The 11,584-nt window shown below is 61.7% G+C and overlaps 1 protein-coding gene across 1 annotated transcript; it reads right to left on the bottom strand.

Annotated features, from left to right (window-relative positions):
• On the bottom strand, positions 1 to 10,464 carry CBX6 (chromobox 6). The gene is made up of 5 exons (XM_037513542.2): positions 10,317 to 10,464; positions 10,136 to 10,179; positions 9,958 to 10,023; positions 9,742 to 9,808; positions 1 to 6,057 (listed from the first exon to the last, which is right to left on the bottom strand). Exons 1-5 carry the CDS (start codon positions 10,383 to 10,385, stop codon positions 5,059 to 5,061), a joined length of 1,245 nt encoding a protein of 414 aa, XP_037369439.1. The 5' UTR covers positions 10,386 to 10,464; the 3' UTR covers positions 1 to 5,058.
• Positions 10,465 to 11,584: the final 1,120 nt, after the last annotated feature.

Here is an 11,584-nt window from a genome sequence, read left to right as displayed (position 1 = left end):
CTGCAGGATGGGAAACGTGGGATGAGGGTCTGCGGGTCAGGGGCGAGGCGGAGGCCAACACCTGCTTAAGGCCTGGCAAACAGGTGGCTGTGGATGCAGGAGATAGAACAGTGGCCTTGGGGAAGGTGTGAGAGGCTGGGGCTCTGCTTTTGAACCCCCAAGATCTGTGCTTGTTGGGTGAGGGCTCCCCAAGGCTGGTCTCTAACCAGAGAGGCACACAAGCACCCAGGAAACTGGTGTTTCCCCGAGCTGGGAGTGGAGGTTCCTTGTTATTGTCCCACAATTGTGCCCCCCACCTGGTCTATTCTCAACTGGGCTCCGGGGTGACCAGCTTGTTAGGGACCCAGTGTGACAGGACCCCTGGCTATGGGTGCTGGGATTCCAACTGGGGGCCAGCACCTACTAGGCCTTTTCCAGATTCAAGACTAGCCAGCAGCTCAGCTTGATCTGTGTAGGTGCACTCACCTGAGCGCACTCACAGGTTGGCAGGTGGAGAGACTAGGGTGGGGGAGCGCTTGGAAATGGGCGGAGTCGCCCCTCCCTTCCCCTGGAGCCTGATGCTTTTTAAAGACCATCACAGCAGGAGAAATAAGAGACAGACACTCTGAGCCCAGGGGCCACATCTTAGCTTCGGAATGTGACGATTTATTTGGGGGGGCAAAAGAGGCTTTTCACTCCCCCTTCCTGGCATTGATACAATATTGAAGAGCAGCAGAACAAAACATACAAGACAAGAGTAAATCGGCACAAAGCCCCCTCCCCTGGCCCAGAAGAAACCGAATCCAGAACAGAAGCAAAACCCACACCCCAAACGGGCACCTTCTTCACCCGCAGCCTCCAGACAAGGGGTAGGTGGGCTGGGGACCCACCCCCAGGCCCAGGCAGTGCCCCCTTGCTCTCCTGCCCACCCTGCTCGTCTCTGATCTCTAAGCCCTGGAAGCAAGGTTTAGCCAGCTGGGAGCTGAATGGTTGAACCACAAACAACAGCAACAGCACTTCATGTTTTAAATGAGAGAGAAGAAAGAGACAGCGCCCTCCCCAAATATAGAGCTATATATGCATACTTTATATATATAGAATTCATTCGTGCACAATTCATTAAATGAGCTTTTCGAAAATTAAAAAAAAAAATTATAAGATACATTTCTTTAGGGCTTTGTGTTTTTAAATTAAAACCAACAAAAAGAAGTCTCTGTCTCCACTCTGCCCGCAGCAGAGGCCGCCCTCGCCACTCTGTCCCTTCTGCCTTGGCCTCCTTCAGGGGGGCTCGTTTGGCCATCAGCACCCACTGCCTAGCAGAAGCTCTGCATACAGCAGGCGCTCACTCACGTGGGAGGGGGTCCCGATTCCTTCTGGGGAGGCAGGCCCAGGACGTGGGCTCCTTGGTCCCCACCCAGGCTGTCCCCTCATTTCCCCCACCAAGACAGGGGGTCGGGCTGGGGATCACCCCTCTTGGTGTTTTACTCGATTCAGGGTTTTCTGAATCTGAGAGGAGATGCAGACAGAGAAAAAACAAAAACTGTTTAACACGCTCCTTCTTTCTTTTAAAAGTGATTCCTTACACCACACAAGCCCCAGAGAGGCTGCCTTGGGCTAGTGCATGGAGCCTGGACGTGGACTGACCGGCGGGCTCCACTGTCCGGCGTGGGCCAAGTGCAAAAAAAAAAAAAAAAAAAAAAAAAAAAAAAAACCAACCCCAAAACAAAAACCCCAAAGGGTGGGAAAGGTGCATGGTACACGCCCAAGGATCCCCACAGAGGCTCAAGGCTGGGCGTGGCCCAGTCCCTTCACTGAGTTTCCTCTGGGTTGACCCTCACCTGACTGCCGGACTTGTGGGGCCTCCAGGACCTATCCCCCACCTTTTAAAGGGGTTTTCCCCATAAGGCCAGAGCAGCCTGGGCTCTTTACCCAGCAAAGCAGCTAGGCCACCCAGAGGCCCAGTTCCCTCCTCTTTGTGATGGGGTGACCACCCACCCCAACTCTGCCCACCTCACACTGAGCCTGGGGTCATCACCTTGACAGAGCAGAGGGAGGATGGGGCTCCTCTGGCCCCGACCTCTGTGCCCAGAAGTGCAGGAGCCTGGGGGGCCGGCAACCCGGACTCCACCCACCCTCAGCAGCTGCCTGGGCCCCGCAGTGCTTTTCAAGAGGCCTTGCTGCAGACACACCCACCTCACACATGAGCAAGGGAGGGTCAGAGAGGGGAACAAGGAAGAGATGCGGCCCATTTTCCCACCTCAGACCAGAGACACCAGACCTCACCTGTTTCCTATGACACGTGACGGCATTTAAGGGGAGAGGACTGATGCCCCGACCAATGTTGAACATGGAAGGGGATCAGGCTGGGGGTAGGGGGTATTTCACATATAAAAATAAAGCAAACAAGACTGCAACTTCTGCTTGGCAATTAGGCAAACGGGAAAGCAGCTGGGGGGTAAGGGAGGAAGGGCTGGTGGGAGGCTGATCTGTGCAAGAGTGTGGGGGGGCATGCTCTGAGCCACCCCTGCTCTGAGCCACCCCAGGAGAGAGGTAAAGCTCCTCTTGCTCTTGACCTGGTGCCTGCTCAGGTCCTGCAGGGGCGCTGTCCCCATTGGAGCAGTGCGCATGCATGCCCTCTGCGTGCACACAGTGGGACCGCAGGTTTGGGGCTCGGGGCACTCACCCCTTTTCCCAATGGTTACCCCCCATCCCTTAGGGTCACCACCTAAGATTCCCCAGTGTCTACAGCTCCCATCTCCCTGAGCCCATAACCCCCACTTAGTCAGGGGAGTTCAGGGGTATCATGGTCTTTGGGGTGATGGGGAGATGCCCCCATGGGGTGGCAGCAGTAGGGACCAGGTGTTCGAATGGAGGACAGCAAGAAATCCAAGCCACTCAACTCATCAGCCTTCCTGGGGACCCCCACCTGCCCAAATCTAAACTCTCCCTCCCCCTCGACTTGCTTGGCCCCTGCAGCTTCTAGCTAGTTCCCTTGGGAGCAGCTGCCATCCACCCCTTCGAGGAAGGACAGGTGTGGAGTCCGGCCCAGGGCTGTGGGGAGGTCTCTCCCTGCCTCAGGCAAGGGAGGAGGCAGCTGGCTGTGACCCCAGGAGCCGCCACCGGGCCCCCACCCCATCCTAACGCTGCTGTCTCCCCTGTGCAATCACTGCGTTACTATTTTTTCTTTAAATATCGTTCTCCCAGAGCCCCCCACCCCACAGGAACCCCACAATATTTTTTTCTATTTCTTTTTTTTCCTCTTTTTTTGTAATTTTTTTGCAAAACTAATTCTTTCACTTTCCTGTCATAAAATCACCTCTGAAAACACAACTTCTTTACAAAAAAAGTCACGAATGACACGGACTCTCAGGAAAACACATTTCTATGGTCTCTGGAAACACCTGTAACTGGCACCCAGGTGGTCGCTCACCTGGGGTGGGGGCGCAGGGGGAAATCACCTCCAAGGACAGAGGAGAAATACCAGCCCTTATTTGGGGGGAAGCCACTTGGCACTTGGGCGGCCACAGAGCCAACACAAAGGCAGGGGAGGGGAAGGGGAAGGGCGGCCCTGGTCAGCCTCCTGGCCCCTGGCCCTGGGGGAGACTTGGAAGAAAGTATCTTTCCTTACTCAGAACAAAAGGCATTTGTCACTCAATTGGGGGAGCTCTGCCACCTCCCCCGCCCCAACCCATTGCTGGCAAGTGGCTCGGGGGAGACACCTCCCTCCAGCCCCCAACATGTGGCTTAGGCCAAACTGGCGCTGGCAGCGGCCCAGCCTGCTCGCATGGCCACCTCCCGCGGCACCCCCAAGCCTTGCTCTCCCAAAGAACACATCCCTCCTCCGTCCCCTCCTCTGGCGGGCTGGCCGGTCCTCCCAGTGCCTGGCCAACAAAGGGGCTCTGGTCCCTGCCACTGGCAGGGCCGCCTGGGCGCAGCAGGGGGAAAAGCAGCTGCAGCTGCGCAGAGCATGAAGGCCTCCCCGCAGCCCCGCACGGGGCAGGCTGGGCTGAGAGCGCCTCGGCAGTCAGAACCCAGATGAGGGGGCAGGGCAGGCGGGGACCCAGGGCTTCCTCCTTCCTCCCCCGACGCCCCGACGGAATGGGAAGCTGGGCTGGAGGGTCTCCCCTCTCTAACCCTAACCCAGCCCCCACCAAGCCGTGTCTGCAGTGAAGGCCTGGCAGCTCGGGCTGACTACCCCAAAGGAGAAGGGCACAGGGTGCATGACCCCAGCACACACGGGCTGGAAGGGGTGGCCAGCCTCCCCAGAAAGTTCAGAGCTGAGGCCTGCGCGGCCCGTCCATGGCCCTACAGTGAGGAACCATAAAGGCCCCCACTCCGGGAAGCGTGGGCCCAGCACCCAGTGCACGAACACGCGGGGGCAGCGGGCGCACAGCGCAGGCTCCCATGGCGGGTTCTTGAAGCACCTTTGGTAGAGAACTGAAGGGCCTTTAGGTGCCACGTGGTGGCGGGGAGGTGGCTGTTGGGGCAAGGCCCCTGCTAGCTCCTCCCACCTTCCAGAAGGGGTTTAGGAAAGACACCAGGGACCAAGGGGGCCGGCTTGGGGGCTCCTCCAGAAACCAAACTGGTGGGAAGACCCAAGGCATCGGCCCAAGTCCAGCCGCCTGCCCGCCGGCTGTGGAAGGAGGGCCCAGACAGCCTGGTCCTCAGCCCGCGGGGCTTTGCACCCAGGCTGGCCCCGCTGTGTAGGGGTCTTGCTAAGGGGCCGCAGCTGCCGGGTTAGCACCGAGAGGTCAGATGCTGTGCGAGAGCAGGAAGCAAGCTGGGGAGAAACAAGGGAGGAACGTGGGGGAGCAGCTGAAGCCCAGGTTCTGGGGCCCACTGTGTGGGCAGGGAGGGTGCTGAGACAAGAGGGAGGACTTCCCAGTGCCCAGGCCCCCTCCAGACCCCCCCACCACTGGGCCTCAAGGGGCGCCAGCTGCCCAGCCCCTTCCCCGGGTCAACACCGAGCCACTGGAACAAGCAAAGCACAGGCAGAGGTGTCTGAGGGTGTGGGCGGAAGCAAGGGTATGACTTTGGGTAGGAGGGCCCCGCCCAAAGGCCCCCTCCTAGCTGGGCCCCTCACTTGCTGGCCCCGCTGCTGCCACCCGCAGCTGTGGCACCTGCCACCCCAGCAGCCACCTTCTCGAAATCCTCGGGGTTGCAGAACTCCTTGATAGTGACCGTCAGGAGGTTGCTGGTGACATCGGTGACAACCACGTTGGAGCAGGGGGACATCTCGGGGCGCCAGTCCCCAGCCTCGGGCTCAGAGGTGGCGCCGGGGGGCTCCGGGGCTGGGGGGAGAGCCGGGCCGGCAGCAGCGACTTCGGGAGGCGCCCGCTGGCTGGTGGCCCCCGCCTCGGGCGGCAGGGACAGGTCGAGCACTTCGGGCTCCCGCCAGTCGGGGGCCGGCGCGCTCCGGGTCTCGGGGAGCAGCTTGGGGGGCGCGTCGTCCGGGTCGGAGGACGGCGGTGCCGGCGAGGGGCAGCCCGAGGAGCTGGAGCTGCGGGCGTCGTAGGGGGCCGCGGGCGCCGCGAGCAGCAGCCCCGGGCCCGGGGGCGCCGCGAGGTCGGCCTTGCCGGCGGGCGGGGGCTGCGCGGGGCCGGGCGGGGGCTTGTTGTACAGCGAGAAGGAGCCGAACTTCATGTGGCGGATCTGCGTGCGCAGGATGCTCTCGCTGAACTTCTTGCTCTTGCCGATGACGCGGTTCCGCGAGGGGACCTTGGGGCGGGCCAGGGCCCCGCCGGCGCCCTGCCCCGCGGCCCCCGCGCCGGCGCCCTTGTCGATCACCTTCAGGTTCAGGATGATGCGGCTGCGCTTGGGCTCCCGCGGCTTCACCTTGCGGTTGATGATGCGCACCGTCTCCGAGAAGGGCGAGATGGGCGGGCGCAGGCCCGGGCTGCCGCCCTGCGGGTCTGGGCGCGGCAGGGGCCGGCGGGACATGCGGTGGCAGCGGCGGATGTCCTTCTTGAGCCGGTGCACGGCGGCGCTGGAGTGCAGCTTGGGCGAGGAGGCGCTGGCGCCGGGCTTGACGGAGAAGTGCACATCGCTGATGCGGAGGGCCTCGGCCTGGGCCCGCGCCTGCGGGCAGAGCGACCGTGGCGGGGGCTGCCCCGCCCCGCGCCCCCCAGGGCAGTCTGTAGCTAAACCCTCCCGAGAGCACCCCTGGCCCCTTCTTGGCAATAAAGGAAAACCGAGGTCAGAATTGCAGCAAGTGCCCACGGTGGGCGGAGGGTGCCAGCGGGTTCAAGAACCACTGGCGCGCAGAGCCTGGCCAATGGGCAGCAGGACCTGCGGCTGTCCTTGCTGACACAGGAGGGCCACCAACCAGGGGCTCTGAGAAAGAGCCAGCCCAGCCTGGCAGCCCTCCAGAAAGGAGGGATGCGCACCTAATCACACCCTGATTAGTCCTCCTAACCTATTTGCAGGGTCCCTTCACCCCCGACAGCCCGCAGCTCCACTGCAGAATTGCTTCCCAGGTAGACCACCCTGCCTGTGGTGCGGCCCCTGGCCCCTTGGCCCGACCTCTGTTCCCAGCCCCTGGCACTTCCCCTCCTGGGTCTGATTCTTCCGTTTGCCTGGGCCTGGGTTCGAGCAAATCGGTGCCAGTGGGAACTAGAAGCCAGCACCTAAATCCTGGTTGGTAGCCACCCCCCCACACACACACACACGGGTTTGGAGGGGCTGGACTGAGAGATGGGACCATATTCTCTGTGCCAAGATGGCCTAGGGACCAGCAGCAGAGCAGCAGTCAGTGAGCAGGCAGGATGCTGGTCCAGGCAACTCACTGGACCTAGACCAGGTGAAACTCCTTTGCAGGAGTTCACCTGTTAGCGCATGGGAGATGTGGGTGTAGCAGGGCCCTCAGGGAAGCCAGGTTCAAGGCAAGGAACTCAAGACTGACCACACTACCCTCCACGGCCAGCATCTCCTTCCCAAAGCAAGAGCTGAGAGCACATGCCAGCTGCTGGGGACTGAACTAGGCCACACAGCCTCTATGGGGGAGGGGCTGTGCCCCACGGGGACCACCAGCAACAAGCAATTAGCACACAGGGTCATGCAAGAGGCAGTATGGGGCCTAGAGGAATGGAGATTAGGGGGGGCACAGGCCCCAGTCTTGGGGGGTGTGGCCATCCCGGCCAAGCTGAGTGTGCGCTGGGTGTCCCGAGCCCCATCGTGCCCGGGCGGCAGCAGAGCCCAGGTGGCCTGCTGAAAGGACACCGCCAGGACAGAGCAGGCAGAGAGCATGTGGTGGGGAGAGGACGCAGGGGGCCAGGACCGAAATCAATGGTGGGGATGGGAGAGTGGGGTAGATGATTCTCCTACAGAAATCCCGGGCCTCTGCAGTGGGAACTCTGTGGGCAGAGAGGGCCTTGGTCCATGGGGAGAAGGGGTGGTGGCAAGGACACCTTCCCCTGGAGTCTGTGAAAGCGGGATCTGTGGAGTCTCTGGTAGTGCTGGGCCCTCACCCAGTACCTGAGGGCTGCCTGGGGAACACTCCCTTTGGCCAGCAGGTGGCAGCGCAGAAGGCTATGGCTGCGCACCCTCCCACAGGAAGGCCAGGGAGCCCAGCCTTTCCTTGGCGCTGCCAGCAGGGCCTTTGGCAGGCCTCTCTGATCAGGCTGCCACCTGCTTCGCACAGTGGCTGACATGCAGCAAGTACCCGTTAAGTACTAGATTTCTGCATGGGGGTCGGCCGGTGAGCAATGTGTTTTAAATGTAAGGTTTCCAAACTTCCTACAAGAAAAATTCCTTACTTTAAAATTCTGCAGTTTTGCTATTTTTTAAAAAGGGGCTGGCTTACTCGTCCTCCTCCTCTGTCCTCCCCAGGTGGAGAATTGTTTGAGGGTAGGACCTGGGTCTGCCTGTGAATTGAAAAGGTGCAGCTGATGTGTTCAGCACACTCTGGCCCTGAAAGGCGTGGCCCTGAGGGGTGGGCACTAGTGCAGATGGCAGGGAGGCTAAAGACCCAGATGCTACTGGACTCTGAACACAGGCAAGGGTCAAGCTCTCCGGCCTCTGTTTCCCCATTGTGTAAAATGGGGTAATGCCATCCTCACCGGCTCCTGATCCCTGTAGAACCGTTCTCGGCAAGGAGCGAGCCCTGTTTACTGTACACAGCCCAGCCCCAGGTGCCTCCACCGGCCAGCACACCCCCACTTCACTCACACCACCTGGCCCTGCCTCTCTGCACCCTGCCACACAAACTGCAGTCTCCAGTGGCCTGTGTGTGTGTCCACCTTGCCCCTGTAACCTGCTGTGGACTCTGGGGGAGAAGGTGAAGAAGAGAGACAGGAAGCTGGGGGGTGGGGCTTCACAAGTCACTTCCCTCTCTGGACCTTGACTTTTCTCATCTGTGAAATGGGGATGATACTCCCCCACTTCATCGTGTTCTTGGGTGGATGAAAGGAAATAACCCACGTGGGGGGCTCAGCACTGGCTCAGACCCACGGCCAGCTCGGGAGGGTGAGCTATCAAAAACCAAACTAAAAAGGCATCTTGTGAGTCAGGGTTCATGGTCATTACTTGCTTCACCGCTAGAGGGTGCTGCGGCCGCACTGAGAGGCCATCTCGGCCCTCCAGCCGCCCGGGCCTTCCTCCTAAGATGCCTCAAGGGTTAAGGCTGCTCCGAGACCCCCTAAGAAGTGCAGAGGTGGGGGGTGGGGGATGTCACAGAAATACAGAGTTCTGGAAACCAACTCTTTCTTTTTTCACTTCTGCTTCGAGTCCAAAGCAAATCCTTACATATGCACAGCTCTTTGGGGGGTGGGCGGGGTGGAGAGGCCCACCCCGCCCTCCTTGGTCTTTGAGTGTTTCTCGGACACATTGGTGATTCTGGATTTCTGCATACTGCCAGGCCTCTTCTCTGTGGAACCCCCCCTATCCTTCCTGTGCCAACCGCGACAAAGTCACAGGCTGTAGGGGCAGGTAGGGGCCCTGAGACAACCTGCACTCATGGGGCGACTGTGGTTACCCAGGGAGGTCTGCCTGCAGTCTTACCTGCCACCCCGATCTCTGGTCCTCCCATTCCCAGGCTCTGTTCCTTCTCAACAAATATATAAAATAAAGTAGCCCCCCCCATTCTAAGATGGCTTCCTCTAGAGCTAGGTCCCCCTCCCTCCCCAAGGCGAATGTGCTAAGCTTGCACTGCCCCCACCCCCATCCTTACTGGCACCCCCCCAGAAACAGGAGATAGGGGAATGAGGCTCAGCGCCCTGAAGCCAGCAGCACAGTCTGGGTCATAAACAAAGTGTGACGATTTAAGGTCAAATATAAGTTGGGCCCCTAACGAGGCTGGAAGCAGGCACAAACCCTGAGGGGGGGGCGCTGGGGCGGGGGAGGCAGGTGGTCCCCAAATTCCTCTCCCAGGTGCCTGCGGGGGGAACCCGCTCTCCCTGCCCGCGTTGGGTTCTCACTCCAGGTAAAACCCTACCAGCTGCAAGCGGAGGGGCAGAGGCGGCCTTCCGCCACCCCTGGGTGGGCCGTCCCGCCGGCCTCAGCAGCGCCCCTCCCCAGCCTCCCAGGCCCCGGTTTGTCATCCAAGAATAGCCTCCCCGTGGCACCCCACTCCCCGGCCCCTCCGTCGAGGCTGGCCGGGGCCGGCTGCCAGCGGCTCCTCAGGGGCTCCGGCCTCCCGCTGCCCAGCCCGGGCCCCTCTGGGAAGGCCCGCCCGCCAGCCGGCGCCGCGGACTGTCCCTCCCCTGCAGGCCCCGCGCGCGCCGGGCAGGGGCCCGAGCGGGGGCTGCTGGGGCTGGGCCAGGTTACCTTCAGGAGGAAAGTTTTGGGTTTGGGTCCCCTCTTCTTGGGCCCATACAGCTCACGCTCTCTCTCCCTGCGGCGAGAAACGCCAGAGGTCAAACGAGCCCCTCCCTGGGCCCCGCTCCGCGCGGCCGCCCGGCTCCCCCCGGCTCCCCGGCCCCGCCGCCCCGGCCCCGCCCCGGCCCCCGCCCGCCGCCCCGGCCCCCCGCCGCCCCGACTCACTTCTGCTCGAAGGCCGCGATGAGCCGCGAGTCCAGGATGTTCTCCTCGGGCTCCCAGGTGCTGTACCTGCGGCCGCACGCGCGTGAGACGGGCCGGCCCGGCGCCGGGAGGGGCGCGGGGGACCCCCGGGGAAACCGGCCCGGCCCCGCCCCTCCCCCCGCGCGGCCCCCACACTCACTTGATCGCCCACCCCTTCCACTTCACCAGGTACTCGATGCGCCCCTGCAAAACAGACGGAAGCGCGGATGGGGGCGGGGAGGGCGCGGGGCGGGCGGCGCGGGTAGCGGGACCGGGAGCCCCAGAGCCCGCGGCCGGGCGCCGGCGGCGGGAGGCGCGTCCCGCCCCGGGCGGCCGCTCACCTTGCGGATCCGCCGCTTGATGATGGACTCGGCCGCGAAGACCCGCTCGCCCACTGCAGACAGCTCCATCTTGCTCAGCGGCACCCACAGCCCATAATACTCCCCGCGCCCGCGGCCGGTGCTGCACCGCTCGCGCACGCGCCGCAGCGCTCAGGCCCCGGCGGGGCGCGCGCTCGCGTGCCAGCTGCGGGCCGTCACGTGACCCGCGGCGGCCGCGCCGTTGCCAAGACCTCCCCTCCCCCGGGGCGGTTGCTAGGGAAAGTGTGCGCACGCGGGCCGGGGGCGCGCGCGGGCTCTTAAAGGGGCCTCGCCCCGCGGCCGGAGCCCCGGCCCCGAGCCGGCCGGATGCAGGGCGGAGGATGCGAGGCCGGGGCCGGCGCCGAGCGCGCTCGCCCTTTTTCGGGCCCCTCTCCATCCACCTGCCCAGCCCGGCTGCTGACCACCTCCCCCTCCTTTCAACTCCTCCCAGCAAATCTCACCTGGCCGAGGAGTCGCTGCAGCCTCTGCGCATCCGCCGGGCGCAAGTTTGCAAACAGTTAAAAATGATGCAGCAGAAATGCGTTTGCTGCTGCCTTGCTGGGCCCTGCGGGAATTTTTTGAAAACGTTACCTCCCCCCACACATACACCTTATCCATTATTTATGTTATTCGTGGGAGTGTGGTTTTGTAACCAGTTCAGATGAATAAAAACAAAAAAAAAAAAATTAAAAAAAAAAAAAACGCCACCGCAGGGAGGCAGGGCTGCGGTGAATGGGGGTGAAGGAGGGCCCGGGTGATGTGTATTTTCACTGGGGTCTTGGATGACACCTGCTCGGAGGCCTGGGGGGTGCCCGGCGAAGGGGCTGCAGGGTGAGGACAGGCTTGCTTCACCCCAGCGTGGGCCGAGCTGGGTCAGCGGTGGGTCACTGGACAGAGGCCGCCCTCGCGGTCAAGTCTACGGGTTTTCTGACTCCAGGCCCCCCATCTGGTCACCCTCCTGCCGCCTGCAGTTCCTCTGATGGCTCCACCATTGCCTGCTATTCAGCGAGGCTGGGGAGACTGCCTGGAAAGACACAAAGTGGAGCAGCCCCACAAACCCTCCGTTGTTGTTGTTTTTGATTATTTAAATTTTATTTTTATATTACACCAACTGTCTTGTTCTTTATGAACTAAAAAAAGTAAGAAAAAAAGCACCTGTCCATCTCCACCAAACCCTTGTTTATATCTTGACAAACCCCTATCTTTCTGGATAAACAAACTACATATGTATCGTGTGTGTAGTATGTATT

This window comes from Talpa occidentalis, unplaced genomic scaffold (assembly GCF_014898055.3).
Source record: "Talpa occidentalis isolate TD23 unplaced genomic scaffold, MPIMG_talOcc4v2.1 talOcc4.16, whole genome shotgun sequence".
Lineage (NCBI taxonomy): Eukaryota > Metazoa > Chordata > Mammalia > Eulipotyphla > Talpidae > Talpa > Talpa occidentalis.
This window is presented reverse-complemented; position numbering and strand designations above follow the sequence as displayed.

What these genes read in the sequence shown, in the direction of transcription:
- CBX6 (XM_037513542.2), bottom strand. Translation starts at nt 10,385, where the DNA reads ATGGAGCTGTCTGCAGTGGGCGAGCGGGTCTTCGCGGCCGAGTCCATC. An exon ending in TGGAAGGGGTGGGCGATCAA is followed by an intron (nt 10,024 to 10,135) that starts GTGAGTGTGGGG and finishes GTGCGGCCGCAG; the next exon opens with GTACAGCACCTGGGAGCCCG. An exon ending in ATCGCGGCCTTCGAGCAGAA is followed by an intron (nt 9,809 to 9,957) that starts GTGAGTCGGGGC and finishes TTCTCGCCGCAG; the next exon opens with GGAGAGAGAGCGTGAGCTGT.